This window comes from Sciurus carolinensis, chromosome 14 (assembly GCF_902686445.1).
Source record: "Sciurus carolinensis chromosome 14, mSciCar1.2, whole genome shotgun sequence".
Taxonomy (NCBI): Eukaryota; Metazoa; Chordata; class Mammalia; order Rodentia; family Sciuridae; genus Sciurus; species Sciurus carolinensis.
Window position 1 is genome coordinate 22,880,309 of NC_062226.1, and position 16,784 is coordinate 22,897,092.

At 35.0% G+C, this 16,784-nt stretch overlaps 1 protein-coding gene across 3 annotated transcripts in view; it reads right to left on the reverse strand.

Moving 5' to 3' along the window:
* Nucleotides 1–16,784, reverse strand: part of Musk (muscle associated receptor tyrosine kinase) — a 109,427-nt gene that overhangs the window by 55,457 nt on the left and 37,186 nt on the right. For 2 of the 3 annotated variants that reach the window (XM_047524976.1, XM_047524975.1), the window contains exon 6: nucleotides 17–141. In XM_047524976.1, the coding sequence (XP_047380932.1) occupies nucleotides 17–141 (125 nt within the window). Of the gene's footprint in view, nucleotides 1–16; nucleotides 142–5,635; nucleotides 5,666–16,784 lie in introns of all 3 variants that reach the window. The other variant, XM_047524973.1, reaches the window with a different exon arrangement.

Here is a 16,784-nt window from a genome sequence, read left to right on the forward strand (position 1 = left end):
TACACAAGACACTCACAGCATTTCCATTTTCAATCCAGCTGATAGTGGGGACAGGGATGCCTGTTGCTGTACAGCGCAGGGTCACAAAGGAGCCAAAGGTGACATTGTGGGATTCAGGAGCCCGCAGGATTCTGGCAAAAACTGTTAGGAAGACAGAAGTGGTGAGTGACTCTCCAACAGAGAAAGGCCAAGCCAGATTGGTCTTTTAAAAAAATGCAAATCAGATAATGTTTCCCTGCGTGCAACCCTTCAGTGTTTCCCTCTGTCTTAAGGACAATACCAAATGCCATACCCTGGCCTCCTCAGCCTTCACAGGACCTGGCATTTCTCACCAGCCAGGTTCCAGTGTAGGAGCTTGCCCCCACTAGTCCTCCATCTGCTACACTCATCCCTGGGTCTCCACGTGGCAGGTTCTTTGTATGGCTTAAGTCTCTATTTAAGTTACATTTCCTCAGAAAGGACCCCCTAACCACCCAGCACACAGTGTGACCTTCCCCCATTCACTCTCTCATCATCCCATTTTATCATCTCTGCCGACCTTACCACTATCAAATACTTTATTTTGTTGCTTGTCTATTATTTTCCTCACTTGTCAGATGGTCTGAAACCAAAAACCTTTCCTGTTTCATTCAGTGCTATGTTCAGTACCCAGAAGGGTCTCTGATCAGAATGAGCACAGGTTATACTTTATGGAATTGAAGAAATAACTAATTAATGTTCTGAACCCTCACTGTATCTAAGTGGGAGGACAGGAAACATCCATCATACTTTGCAGAGACTGAAATGACATATTGGCAAAAAAAATTTTAGATAAAATGTGGGTAGGAAAATGATTAATTTGTATTCCTTTCTGAGACTGGATCCCCTCATTAAATAAAATAAAGTTCTTTTGATGTGAGAAGTTTTACCTTTAACTAAAGAGTAGGGCTGAGGCCCAGAATATATAATAAATTGGAAGGTAATTAGAATCACAGAATTAGTATACTTGGAATAGGTTACAGAGATGGACCAGATTTCTGCTCTTATATTATCGATGTAGACATCAAATCCCACTGAATTTATTTTCATCAAAGTAAAAAAGCGATGGGTGAGAAACCTGGTCTCATATCTTCTGACCTCAAATCAATTTTCTTTTTAAATGTTGTTAAATCTTTTTGATTGCCCATTATACTATAATAGTTTCTGCTCCTGCCCAATGTTTTCTAGGATTTAAGCACAGAACATAACCTCAGAGTATGAAGACCTAGTTAACACTATTATTTGAAGCTTAGTTCTTCTAACTAATTGAAATTTGTGGAGTTTGGATTTTAAAAGTAGAGAAAAAGAGTGTACACAAGACAGGAGATGTGCAAGACAATGACAGATCAAATCCAAGGCTGTGTTAGAAGTTGGTCTCATTGTTGAATAACTATTGAAAAGGATTATATAATTCAAGGAGATAAAGGAAGACATGATTTACTTGACAATTGGATCTTTTCAGCAAATTTGAATTTGACTTCCAATGTCTTGATATTGAGGACTTTAAGAGATAAAATCTAGAATTTAGACATACAAATATTGGGCCCCCAAACCAGGAGAAAAGAAAAGCAAGAAAGGGGCTTTGTTCAAAGGAAACAAGTGTTTTAAAAATAAAAGGAAAAAAAATGGCATCAAATGTTTAAAATGAAGCTAAATATGTTCTCCTGCAAAACAAAATTGAGCCTGATTTTAAGTAAGTCCTGGGGTCTAACTGCAAATCTACAAATAACAGAGGGTTCAGAGAACATGGTAAACATTACCATGGAGATGCATTTCAATTGAATTCAGAATACAGAAAATTTAACAGGGCAAATTATTCAGTTTCTTTAATAAGTAAGTAGCAGGGGAAGGAGAAGTGATCTGTTATAGATTGAAACAATCTTAAAGGACATATCACCCAAATGCAATGTGTGGCTCTCTTTGAATTCTTATTCTACCAGCTTAGTCTAGGTTCACAGGCTGTGGACTTTTGACAAGTGACATTGATTGGCATCCCAAAAGAGTGTACCAGAGATCTTTCTTTCAATATTTCTGGTAACAAAAATGGAGACCTAGACTTTATCAAATATTTGAGACCTTGTGCATCATTTGGCTGGAATAACTCTTGTGTGTTTGGTATTATAGTGTTTGAGAGTGAGGATACTGCAATGAACATCTTATGGGTCCCTTTGAGAATCTGAAACAAGCAAGATCCTGGAGAGATTTGGACTTGGGTCATTTCAATCTTATGGGTACTGTAAAAGTGATCTAATAACATTGACTTATATCCTTGAACTTGAATGAGAAACTTCTGGCTGAAGAGGAGTAAGATAAGAAAATATTTTAATTTATAAAGGCAAAAATCTTAATTTGAGGACTTTAATTCTTCCTGGAAATGTAGTAATCAGAGACAGTTTATTTTGCTGTAATTGACAGCTTTTTTTTATTTTGGCTGATATTACTTGGAATATCATTTGGAATCATTGCAAAACCTCTGATGATCTATATTGCACAACCCAGTTAAGTACAATGTGAGACAGTAAATAAATCAGAGTAAAGTGTTCTATAGTTCAAGGTGATATTGGAGTTAATTTAATCAGTGCATTTCTCACCCCATGTCAGAACCTCTAGGGGCTCTAGCAGGGTACATATGTAAAAGGGACTGACATTGTAAGCAGAATTTTGAGCATAAGACCGTGCTGATAAACTGCTGTTCTCCTCCCTGAAGCGGGTATATTCACCCTTTAGGTTGATCCTGGGTCTCATTGTTAATGGAAAAGTGGTAAAAGAAGAAAGAAACCAGGGATTAAAGGGAAGCTGGTTTCTCCTGCACTCTAACATTCTCTCCAAAAGATCAAATAGACACTCAGTCCATTTCTCCCAGTATTAAAAGTTATCTTCAACCCTTCCTTTCAGTTTTCCTCTGTTCTCAAAGTGTGGTCTAAACGTCTTCAGGGTTTCAAATATCTCTTTATCTAATGCCTCCTTTCTTCATCCCCTCACCCTGGTTCCTTTTTCCTCAGTCCTTAGCACTACTTCATCACTGCTAATCCATGCATTTACTGGTTGGCAGTCTCTTTCCCTGGAATGTCAGCATCACAAGGACAGGCTGACTGGTATACCTGTATATCTGTCTCCAAACCCTCCATGGGTATTTGCCAAATGAATGGATGAACGAGTGAATGACTTATCTGGTGAGATTGTGGGAAGGGACGTGTACATGTGTGTGCGTCTCAGCCCCTTTTTGGACCATCATTCTCCCAGCTATCCTGCATATAGTTGATGACATTTGATAGCTAGCAAGTTCATCAGGCCAGAGTTCTCCATCCAACAACTAGGACTGAAATGGAGAAGGTTGGGGAGAGGTTGAGAAGGACAAGAAAATAAGTTGTGGTTATGTTAGGCTAGTTTTTAGGTGAAGTAGAAAGCTTGATTTTCTTTCTTTCTTTTTTTTTTTTTTTAGCATTTTTTTTAGTTGTTGATGAACCACTATTATATTTATTTATATGTGATGCTGAGAATCAAACCCAGTGCTCCACACATGCCAGACAAGCTCCCTATCACTAAGCCACAATCCCAGCCCCAAGCCGATAGACTTTTACACATCTATATTTGTTTTCAGTTCTAACTATGAAAGGTGAAGGGTTGGTGAAAGAAATTCCAACACATTTAAGACCACTGGGAACAACAGAGTCAGTTGCAATTAAAAACAAATGCCAGACTAATGTCCCTCAATAACAAAACACCTGCAATAATAAACTTGACTGTAGTTCAGGAGTAAATCCCAGTATTATAGTGGTAGCCACAAACTAAAAATACATTCTAAGTCATCAATTTAAAATGTAATGTGGTGGTAAGTTTCTCATCTAATAAAATGTGCATTAAATATTCTTATTTTGTAATTTATTTGTAGGAAATAAAATATGTCAGGGTTTTTGTTACATAAACAAGTCAACTGCTTACTAGAAAGGGCATAAAATTTCTTAGTATTTTGGAAAATGTTTATAATGTTTTGATATGGATTTTTAAGGAAAAAAGTATCAAGCTCTTCTTCCTGTATTTATCCTTCTTTCCCATTCATTTTCTTATAGGTACGCAAGTTATTGTTCCTCTGCAAAAAGGAAGATAGACACAGACAATATATTTATTCCTGAGTTTTCTCTTAGGGAATTTGTCCATGACAAATTTGGGCTTTACTTTTCTTGGGCAGATTTGCAGAACTGCCTGCATATTGAGAATCCTATATTCAAAATTGTACTTAATCAGTATTCTCTCTCCATGTGTCTCCACTTCCTCCTGCATTTTCTAAGCTGCCCTGAAATTAGCAGTACGGCCTGAAATAAGCAGTATGGCCTGAGCAGTATGTGTGTGTGTATGTATATCTCTCTTTTCTTGGTCAGGGAGCAGTGTCGGAGGAATACCTAAGTCTCTGATCAATTTCCAATTCTGAGCAATTAGTTCAAAATATAAGATTAGCATACATGAATTTTACTTTTTCTTACTCTTTTCTTTCTTATTTTCTAGCTTCCTTTAAAGAGGTTTTTACCTGATTCAAATCAGCAAAAACTGATCAGAACAAGTTTGGAAAAAAAATTAACTCTCACTCTTCCCCAAATCACATAGAACCAAGGTGAATTTCTTTCTAAAAAAACTGGTATTTATAAAGAGGAAAACATTTCAGATACAGGTTGAGCCTGCCTAATCCAAAAATCTAAAATCTTAAATTCTCTGAAATCTGAAACGTTTTGAGCACTGACATCATTTTCAAAAAGTTTCAAATTTGGAGCACTTTGGATTTTAGATTTTTGGATTTGGGGTGCTCAACTGGCAATGTCTATGCAAATATTTCAAAATCTGAAAAACTGAAATCTAAAATACTTGCCATCCCCATCATTTTATATAAGGGAGAATCAACCTGTATCTTATTTGTGACTCTAAGATAAAGAGGTACTAAGTCAAACTGTACTATAGGAGAACTCGTGAAGTTCACCCCCAAAGCATCAAAGTTTAGGTCAGAAGAGCACTAAGCATGGGGCTTACTCAGAATACAAGGTACTTAGTGATGGACAATTCTTGTTCTACAAATCTGATTTTTAGTGACTTTCTTCTAAACATATTCCACAAAAAAAATACATGTCTGTGTGCAATTAAAATGAAATATTTTTTATTGATTTGGAGCAATTGCATAATATTTCTCATCCTGTTGAAAGCATGACAATAAAGCCTAAGCTGACCATGACATTTCAACATCTCTCCAAAATTTTAGCCCCACCCATTCACTCAGAAAAGAGGTCTTTTAGTGAAAGGGTAACTTTCTGTTCCAACCTGCGTGAGATTTATATTTTTGTGCTGATTGACTTCATTTCATTTTGTTTCTAGAGTTTGGAACACGCAATTTAAATATTTCTGTTGACCTGAGTCTTAAGAAATGTAAATGGCCAATAAGCTGATCACATAACAGAGCAGACCATCGACTGACACTATTACATGCTGTGACTTGATATTCCCTGTTGGTTGTTTGTTGTTTTTTGACAGAATAAGGGCACTTAGAGGAGTTTGTAAGGTCAGGGATAAAAACTGAATTCAAAAGAGCCTTTCATTTAAAAAGCAGCAGCACAGAAATAATTTTAAAAAATACCTTTAGTATCCTGGTCAGGTTCGCTTTCTTCTATTAATAGAAACAAGACACAACAAACACACACAATGAACACACAAACAAAACAATACATCATGAAAAGGGAAATCTTTGACCCCAGAACATCCATTTGTGCAACGTGAGTCATTACAAAACTGCTTGCTTCTTATTTCAATAAGAACTGACTGCAGTGGAGGGAGCTGCTGGCCTTTCTGAAAGCAAACTGTTATATAAGATTCCAAATTACTCCTTTTAGTCAGGCAGTATTGTACAGAAAATAAACTACAGCATACCCAAGAGCATAGCTCATTCATGCATTTTTATCTTAATGCAAACAATGACTCTTTCTTTCAAGGCAACAGAGTACCACTATTCTCAGAAATTCTGTTCCCCCTTGTAGCTTGGCTTCTCCTCTTACCAGGCCCTGTTATGAAGTCAGTGATGTTGAATCTAGGATCTCAGCTATCATTTCTATGGCAATAGACTCATGTTGTGGTAAACAGAAGATTAGGGGTTTTCTGGACAACCAGAGCCTACCACCAACAGAGATCGGCAACTGATCTAACTCCCAGAGGCTGCTCAGAGAGCTGAGAGGAGCCAATCAAGACCTCTGGGGACCTGCCAGTGAAGCTCTCTCAAAGGAAAATGTAAAAATGTCTAAGTTGAATATGAAGGGTTGAGAATCTGTACACTTTACAAAACCCTAAATGAGAGAAAACAAAAATCAAATTAATTGTTCCCAAATGTTTATTATATCAGATGAAGACCCCCCATGGAGTTCTTTTTTTCTTTCCTGAAGATTTATTTGTTCATGTCAATTTAGATCTTTCTTAATGATCAGCTGACTGTAATATTTTTTATAAGTAAAAATTAGTGATGCTATTCTAATGGCTTTAAATAACAGGACTACACTTGATAGATCTTCAGGGATTATGGAGATCTCACACATATCCTTCATTGTCTCTGAACTCTCACCATCTCTGTGATGGTGCTTAATTGATATTACCCAGTCCAGTTTTGAGACCAAGAAACTGAGGCTGGTTGCAGATGTAGAGTCAGGAACTCATCCCTCTTTTCAGAGGTGGAGTCTTCTGCTCTAACTTAGCACCCCATGGAGATCATTTTTAGACTTAACAACCCATCTCCTTAAATTTAAATGAACTTATGATTTCTCAATTCAATTTTACTCTGAACTTGCCCTACTACCTCCACTAACGAAGTCAGTGGCACATTCTAGTTTTATTTCTTCAAATGTTCAAGTCAAAGACTACTTAAAACTTCTTAATTATGAATATATATATATGGCTAAAAGGAAGTTTGGAGGTTCTCTGTCAAATGAACCTCTAAATGAAGAAACTGGATTTTTGCAACATACCCTTGAGTGCCTGGTGAAACTTAGGGATTGAATCTTAGGTTTCCATCTGGACACTTGAAACTAGCAGAGGGACTGTTTGTATCATAGACCTTAATCAGAAAAAGCAAATGAAGGTCCAATAGTTGGGTCAGATGAAGCCTCAAAAATTGTATTTGAATGATTTTGGGCTGGGCAGGCTTTCTAGTTACTTGGAACAATGTACTTTTTTCCAAAATTGGAAGAAAACTTTTTCTTTTGTCTTTTTTTTCTTTCCTCCACCAGTCAAGTAAATATTTATGAATGGTTGGCTGGCCATGGGACTCCTGTGTATATTAAGTATTTTTATTCCATAGCTATTACAATTCCAAAATTTTACTCTAGTCAAACTAAAGAGCAACAGTGAATTTTGAAAATCTTCTTCACTTGTCATTTTCTTCTCCTACCCTCCTTTTTTCAGGTTTCTAGGGCAAGTGCAGATCAATTCTGAGTCTCCTTTTAAAGTTGCTCCATTCATCTTTTACTGGACTACTTTTGAACTATATGCTTTAAGCATAGGCCCAGTTGTAAAAAATGTGATTTCCCTTTGATATTTTTCACTTTGGTGTTATTGTTGTTACAATTGTTCATTTTGCTTAATTTTTTTTTTTGTATTGGAAGCAGTGAAGTTTTGAAAGAATACACTTATTTCCTCTACCGCGGATCAATAGAAACAATGTAGGAGATGAAAGAATGTCTAGGATTTGTTGGTTATTAATAGGAAACTCTGTTCTACCAGAAATTTAACTTGCACGTATAAATGGTCAAAATTTCTTTCTATGCATAAATGCAAATATGCATCTTAATACATAATCATGCTTGTGCATTAATATACACACATATACACGCATGCACACACAATTGAGTTTACTTTAAATTAGGGGAAATTATGGAAGAAAAATTCATAAAATCTCTTTAAACCTGGGTAAACACATTCAATGTGTCATCTTGTTGGTCATTTCAAGGTCAAATTGGAGTCTTAATTTTCAGTGTGTCCAGATTGTCTAGCCTACTGCGATTTCTCCTGAATTCTGACATTATCTTACCACTTACCAATTTAAAAAATTTCTGCTTCATGCTCTTTTTTTTCCATTTCTTGTTAAATTTTCATTTAAGTGCTTTGTATGCCATGCACTGGTCTTGTCTTCCAAGTTGATTTTAATCTTCTTTAGGGAGTTAGTGTTAGAACTATACTGGGCTCAGTATCATAATTTCATTGTTGTTTTTTCCTCCTAAAGTATCACATGGTCTTTTGCAGAAAAAGAAAATACTTATTTTTTTTAAGTTCTATTACATTTGGATTTATAATGTGTTTCCCTTCTGCTTTCTTGAGATTGTCCAGTAGGACAATTAGAATAGAGACTCAAATGACCACTTTAATTAATATAATCTCCTCATTTTACTTCAAGATTTGAGTTAAGGAGTGATCCATCATTTTCTTGAATACTTTTATTTATAGGACACTCAGCATCATTATAGCAACCCATTTTGATCTACTCTGTTAAAAAAATATTATTCTCTGAATCAAACCAAACCCAAACCAGTTTCCTTGAAATTACCACCCACAAGGCCTATTTTTTCTATTCACTGGACAAAAAGAAAAAAAATTCAGCAAACATTTTCATGTTTCCAAACTCAACAGTTCCCCATTCTGATTGCTCATTTTTGAACTTACCATTTTCTCTTATTTTGTGGTATTCAAAATTAAAATCAACACAAATGAAAAGTCTTAACAAATTCCAAGAATAGCAAGATTCTTTCTAAATGCTTAACTCCTGTTAATATAAATTTGCATAAGTTTTTATTTGCAATTATATAATATATGTAGCTTCTTATTTCTATTGAAAACCATGAATATCCAACAGTCGTTTTTATTCATTTTGCTTTTATTAAAGTCTAGCTACCCAAATTCAACTGTGTGAAATTTGAATCTAATGCTGTAGGGGCTCCTTTAAAATTGGGGATTTAAAGGAGGACCCAATCTTTGTCCTGACTGATTATATTCTGCTTCTCTGGTTTGTTCTTTCCCTGAATCATTTCTCCTCAACTTATCTCAGGTTCTAGGAGCCTTAGCAGATCACCTCATGATAGAAACCAAATTGCCCCCTCAAGTAGAAATGATTTCCCTGGTACCAACAGGACTCTATAGACTCCAACCTGACATAATGATCAGAGAGACCACAGTTTGGCCAAGGCTGCTTGACCATGGCCAAGACTGCTTGACTATACATCCTTATTGCACCCTGCTTTTGTCCTTCCTCTGTATAATCCTGAAGCTCTTGTCAGTACCCCACAGACAAGGATTGGGATGCGGGTCCTCCCCATCCCTTATTCTTCCCGGTATGGTCATACTAAATAAATTCCCATTCTACTTCACCACTACTGATCCCTCTAATCAAATTATTGAGGTGGTGGGTGGCTGAGTCTGGTCTGGTGGGACTCCCAGAGTAAAGTCTCTGCCCTAGGATTCCAGGAGCATCTACTGGAAATCAGAATATACAACACTCATTTTTACATATTTTGCTCTTATGAACTTTCTTCCCTAATTTGACTGTGTATGTGTATGTGTGAGATGTAATTCTAAGAATGAGAGAATGAGTTATTTTTATTCAGTTCACTCTATTAGTTGAATGGTGAAGAAATTTGGAGGGTATATCTACTGTTATATAGGAGGAAGGAAAGTCATCAAGATTTCCTGACAGAAATAAAAAGAATACATTTGATAAAATCATACAGGTCAGGCAGAGCTGGTGGAAAGAATGAAACAAAACCAGAGGGAAACCAGGCAGAACTGTGAAAAGGTCTACATTCTTTTGGCCACAAAAGTGAGAAGAGCCAAGAAAATAATAGGAATTTGGCTACATAGGGTGGAGGTCTCAGAGAAAGTTGATATTGAACATTCTTTGCTCTTTATTGGATGGCATTGGAACCTCCTCTTTCTGGTAATGAAATTATCATGAGGAAAAATATGCAAATAAAGTAAAGAGAACTTGGAGGTGAAGTCAAATATGACATGGTTAGCTCTACCTTGAAAGGGTGTTTTGGAAAAGCTTGAGCAATAGTTGAATGCTGAAATCATGAAGGGAAAGAATTTGAGATATGTATGAAAGTGCTCCTTTGAACATGAGAATTTCAGAGTTTCCAGGTGTACTAGTCCATTTCTTATCCCAATGATTAGAATCAACAAGGACTTAGGCATTAGATCAGAGACTCCTAATCTTCTAGAAGAAAAAATAGGCCCAAATCTCCATTATGTAGGCTTAGGAACCAAATTCCTCAACAAGACTCCTAAAGCACAAGAAAAAAGTCAAGAATCAATAAATGGGATTGTATGAAACTAAAAAGCTTCTTCACAGCAAAGGAAACAATAACATGAAGAGAGAGCCTATGGAATGGAAGAAAATCTTTGTCAACTGTATCTCAGATAGAGCATTAATCTCCAGGATATATAAAGAACTCAAAAAACTTAACATCAAAAAACCCTCCCAAATAACCCAATCAATAAATTGGCAAAGAAACTAAACAGACACTTCACAGAAGAAGAAATACAACTGATCAACAAATATAAGAAAAAATGTTCAATGTCTCTAGCAGTTAGAGATATGCAATTAAAACTACAGAAATTTCATTCCACTCCAGTTTGAATGGCAATTATCAAAAATACAAGTAACAATAAATGCTGGTGAGAATGTAGGGAAAAAGATACACTCATATATTTCTAGCAGGATTGCAAATTGGTGCAACCACTATGGAAAGCAGTATGGAGATTCTTCAGAAAACTTGGAATGGAACCACCACTTGACCCTGTTATCCCACTCCTCAGCATATACCCAAAGGACTTAAAATCAGCGTACTATAGTGACACAGCCACATCAATGTTTATAGCAGCTCAATTCACAATAGCTAGACTATGGAACCAACCTAGGTGCTCTTCAACAGATAAATGGATTTTAAAAATGTGATATATACATACACACACACACAATAGAATATTTCTCAACCATAAAGAAGAATGAAATTATGGTATTTGCCAATAAGATAAATGAATGGAATGAGACTATCATGCTAAGTGAAATAAGTCAATCCCCAAAATACTAAAGGTGATTGTTCTCTCTGATATGTGGATGCTGACTCAAAATAGGCCTGCAGGTGGGGGACTGAGGAGGAATGGAGGTTCACCACCAGATTGGGTAGTGGGGAATGGAGAGAAGGGAGGTGGGGTGGGAATGGAAAAGACAGTAGAATGAACTGGACATAACTTTCCTGTGTTCATATATGAATATACTACCAGTGTAACTCCGCATCATGTACAACCACAAGAATGGGAAGTTGTACTCCATATATATATATATATATATATATATATATATATAATATGTCAAAATACATTCAACTGTCATGTATAACTAAAAAGAACAAATAAAAATTAAATTAGGTTAAATTTTAAAAAGCTTAGGATCAAGTCAATATAAGTAATAAATCATGTAGTAACATATAATGTAAAGGTTAAGAAAATGGACTCTGGATCTAGGTTGCCTGGTTAAAAGTCATGCTACAATTAATTTATAACGGGGTATTTCTGCTATGTAAGAAAATTATCTGTGTGTACATGAGTGTGTTTTATTTATAAATAGTATTGGATTATCATGTTAGTTAAAGTAGCTTTGGAGCAATACTCCTGTGTTTTCTCGATGGATAAAAATATCTTTAAATACTGATACTTTTGACTTCTTTCAAATAATAACACACATTTTAATTTCTTACATATTCTACTTGGTAGAATTTACTTAATTATATATAATAATTATATCATGAAAACTATTAATCAAGATGGTACCATGAATTCACAATGAAGTCATCTAGCTAGAAAAAGTACACAGCAATAATAGAAAAGTTATGATTCTTTGTTACCAAAAAAGACAAATCTATGTTCAAAACAAAAATGAATATCTCAGTGAATAAGAAGCAGGCAAAATACAATAGATAAGCAGGGACTCCTGAGTTGAGGTTCTCTGAACAGGGAGCAGGGGCTAAAGTCTGATCTCTCTGGCAGTGCACCAGCTGGGGTGGGGGACTGGTGACTTTGGTTCACTGCTTGAAACCAAAGGGCAAGAGCGAAACAGCCTCATCTGTGAAAGGCTCAGGAAACAATCTTGGCACTGTCGCTCAATGTGTGTCACGCTTCTAGCTCCCTTGGCGACTGGATCTGGGTTCAACTCAGAATGTGACAGATTGGGGGTCAGAACTCATAACACCTCATTGGAATGAAGGAACTGGAAGACTTCCTAAAAGACTTCCCCCAAATTACTGGAAATGGGAAAAATTATTTCAGAGAGAAGATAATGTATAGGGGCAAATGATAACTTCAAAGTACACTAGGAAAACAAGTGCTAAGAAATTTAATGAAGCAATTGGGAAATTAGTTCATCTGGAAGAAACTAAAGCCATTGGGAAAGAAAAATATAAGAAACAAAAAATTGAAAACATCATTACCCTATGCACATGTATGATTACATGAATGGTATGAATCTACATTGTGCACAACCATAGAAACGAAATGATGTACCCCATTTGTGTGCAATGAATCAAAATGCAGTCTGTACAAATAAAAAAATTAAAAAATAACACTTGTTTAACAAAAAGAACAAGAAATTAAGAGCAAAAAGTCAAAATTGAAATACAACCAAGTAATCCTGAAAAAGAATGGAGAAATGCTAGAAATTAAAAATATAATAACTAAACTTAAAAATACACACATACTAAAGATATGATAAACTTGAGTTGGCCAAGGTCAGCAGAAGAATCAGTAAAAAAGATGATGATATTATGAAGTTACACAGCACTCACTGCAAAGAGGAAAAAAGTAAGGACCATTAACTAAGGGATGAGAAAGCAGACTTGGAGGCTCAACTATATTCTTACAGGTATGTGAGAGGTAGAGAAGAAGGAGAAGGGCCAAGAAGCAATATTTGAAGAGAGAACAGTTGAGATTTTCCATACTTCAAGAAATATTTGAACACCTGGATGCATTAGAGTAGTGGCTTTTAAAACTTGGAATTCATCAGAATCACTTGTAATGCTGAATCAAAAAAGTGCTGGCAAAATGATTTCGAATGCTGACTCAAAAATTTTTTGTCTGGGGCCTGAGGATCTTTATTTTACAGAAGTACTTTGAAAACTGCCAAGTGTTTCCAAGTGGCAGTGGGGCTGTAAACCACTGTGGAAATGAGTGCATAGTAGGATAAATAAAAATAATTTGACACTGTTGTGGTTTTGAAATGTGTCCACAAATCCTCCCTTGGAAAAGTGGGAGTCTAATTTTTCTCTTTAGAGGTGGATTGGATTTAGTGACTCATTTTTGACAAATACAATGTGGCAGAGATTACTGTTTGTGGCTTCTGAGGCTAGGTTATAAAAATATTACTGATTCCTCCTCATATTTATTAGATCTCAGGCAAGGGCTAAGACAAGAAAGATACCATCTTGTGAGGACACTCAAGTTGTCCGTGGAGGGACTTACCTGGGGAGGAAATGGAGGCTTTTCACCTGCCAGCATCAACTTGCAACAACTTATGAGCTGGACCCTCCAGACCAGTCAAGCTTCTTCCAGATGACTGAAGAAATGGTCAACACCTTGACTATAAATGTGATCCAGAGAGTGGCCCAACAGAGCTTCTCTGGAAGTCCTGACTCACAGAAATGAAGTGATCATTGTCCATTGTTGTTTTTAGTTATTAAGTTACTTATAATTTATTACATAGTGATAGATAACTAATACAGGCACTATGACGAATTATAATAAAAATACTGGTTACCAAAGGTAAAGAGAAAAAACATGCAAGTTACCAGAAAGAACAACCAGATTACCAAACAAAGAATTATAGTTAGAATGACAGAAAATTCCTCATCAGTAATTGCAGGAAGCCATAGGATAATGCCCATGAAAGTATTTACCAACTTTGATTTCAATGATCATCTGAATTATCAGGGTAAATTAATGATATTTTCAACCATAAAAGACAGTCTGTTACCCAAAGATTGTCACTGAAAGAACCAAAAAAAAAAAAAACATATTTTAGAAATAAGAAATTGAAAACAGAAGAAAAAGAAGAAGCTTCATTTAACTATGAACTATAAAGCTATTTGATTTTTCGAGGTAAGTAAAATTTTGAATAATTCTTAAGGAAGATGGCAGGGTGTGGAAGAGGTGATGTTAGATGGGATGTTAAAGAATAAGATTTTTGCCTTAGTTTAGAAGTTCAGAGATGTGATTTGAACTTCATTAGAATTACCTGCATATTAAAAAACAATCATCAAAATATAGCATTGTGATCTATAATTTCAAGATCCAAGTGTTGATGGGATGAGGCAAAATAGAGAATGAAAAAGAAAACTTGTCAATCCACCAGAAAACTGAAAAGGACTATAAAAATAAGCAGAGAAAAGAATTAGCATAATAAAAAATATAATGCTCTAATTCAACAAATAAATAAGTTTTCAGAATAAATATAAAGACCTAAGCTTTACTCAAATAAAGTCTTATATAAAAGTTCAAGTTCTATTATGCTTACAGAGTAGCAGAAAGGCTGGAAAGAAAGGGATCCAAGAATACCAAACAATGAGACAACAACAAGCAAAAGTAAAGTGTGGTAACAATATTAATATCAGACAAAACATGATTTATGAGAAAAACATCAGTAGGGATGAAAAAAACATTGCCCAAAGTTTAAAATGCAATCCAAAAAGGAGGAATGACAACAATAATTAATATGTATGCACTTAATAATATAATTTTGAAATACAGAAAGCCCTGACTGGTAGAATTAAAAGAAGACATTATAAAATAAAACTATAGACACAATGCTAGATTTTTGCCAATTAGAAGCTTAGTGAGAGTTTATTGTGATTGTCCAAGGTGAAGGGAAAATGACCTATTTTAGATGAGAAAACCAACATTCAAAAGGGAAGGTCACAATTTTTAAAAAACATCAATAAAGGTTGTAGTAGTGACCATGCTTTATCAGAACTGTTTTTAATGATGCTACTTTAGAATTTTTCTTTTCAGGTGATGATTGAGAAACTAATAAAAAAATGGTGCCAGGTATCATAATAGAAGCAAAACTTTGCTTTTTCTGTTTTTTGGTTTTGTTTTACTCCCCACACCCTTTCAAAAAGGAGTGGGCTGGATGTCTCCAAAATTTTGTTCAAATGACTGCAGAACCTGGGAAAGCTGTTACTGCTATCACTGGTCTTCTGAATAAATATCATATGTACACATATATACATATATGTGTGAATATATATGTACATACGATTTTTATTTGAATTTGAATTTTTGGAAACTATAACTTTGTTGTCAACTTTGGAAAAAGGATCCCAGTTTACCTCGTTAAGCTGACATTGTACTGAAATTAGCAGCCATATTGGTCTAGAAACTTTAAAATTAATTATTTTCCATTTGTATACAGGTGATTGACTGTATTAAATATGTAGAGACCTATTTACATGGATTTGATTGCAGAAACCAAAATGCATTCTCTAAATAATGAAAAAACATAAATGAAGGTAAAAAAATAACAGTTTAATTTACTCTTGCCTGTAATTCTAAATATAATTTAGTCTTTTGGCACACAATAACTTTATTGAAATAGGAAATTAAAATAGAAGGTTTATAAATGATACAAAGTAACTTCCCAAAATAGAAAGCTATAAATATTTTCCGTAGTTTAAGTTGTTCTTTCCTCTAAGTACACTTTTCAAATTTAAATTTTCTGAGCTTTTCATTACTTTGTTAGAATTCACTTGGTGATAGCATTAAAGATAAAGATGACTTGTGAAAATTCCTATAAAGAGTAAGAAGTATGTATCAAAATCAGGAAAGTGTGGGGTGGAGTAAAGTGGAGAATTAAAAACATAATGAATCCACCAGAGAGCAGAAAGGAAATTTTTAAAAAACAAGCAAAGAAATAGCATGATAACAAAGCACACAATGAAAATAAGAAGAATGTTTAATTCAAACAAATAATAGAAATCAGTTTTCAGGAGAAATATAAAGACCTAAACTAAATTTACACCTAAGAAATGTAAAAATTATATTCCATTCCTATGAAACACTCTGGTTTTTTGACTTTTATAAAATAGTGTCTCTTGAAGTTTTTTTTTTAATTTTCATACTGCCATTTTCATTAAGTTGTTTATGATTTTCCTCACAGTCAATATCTTAGGGGACTCTCTGATCATCTGATGTGGCGAGAACTCCATTCCAGGGCTTTTTCTAAGGACACACTCAGAAACTGGGAAATCCAAATCTTATTAAAGGGATAATTTCCTTGCAATTTTATTTAATAGCCTTAGAAATAAATGCAGGTGGTAGATCTAAATTTTCATCCTTACTTCATTGTTCACTAGCTGTTTCATCGGGGTTGCTGCTTAACTTCTCTGAACTTCAGCTTCTCCCTCTGGAAAATGTCATTAACTTCCAACTCATAGAACTATGGGGAAGATTAGATGATAGGATTTGTAGAAAGGAGTTAATGTAGCACCTAACACAAAGCTCCAAAGCACAGGAGTCAAGGTCTTCTAGTTTCTTTTTCTTTTTCTTTTTTTTTTTCCTGGAGCTATTTTGATCTCTAGGACATCTTTTTGACTCATGAAGGCTGTTCCTTCAATGACATCAAAAGGAGCAGGCTTTATTTTTATTTTATTTTATTTTATTTTTATTTTATAAAACCTGTGTTAGCTGGTGGCATTCTGGATATTAAT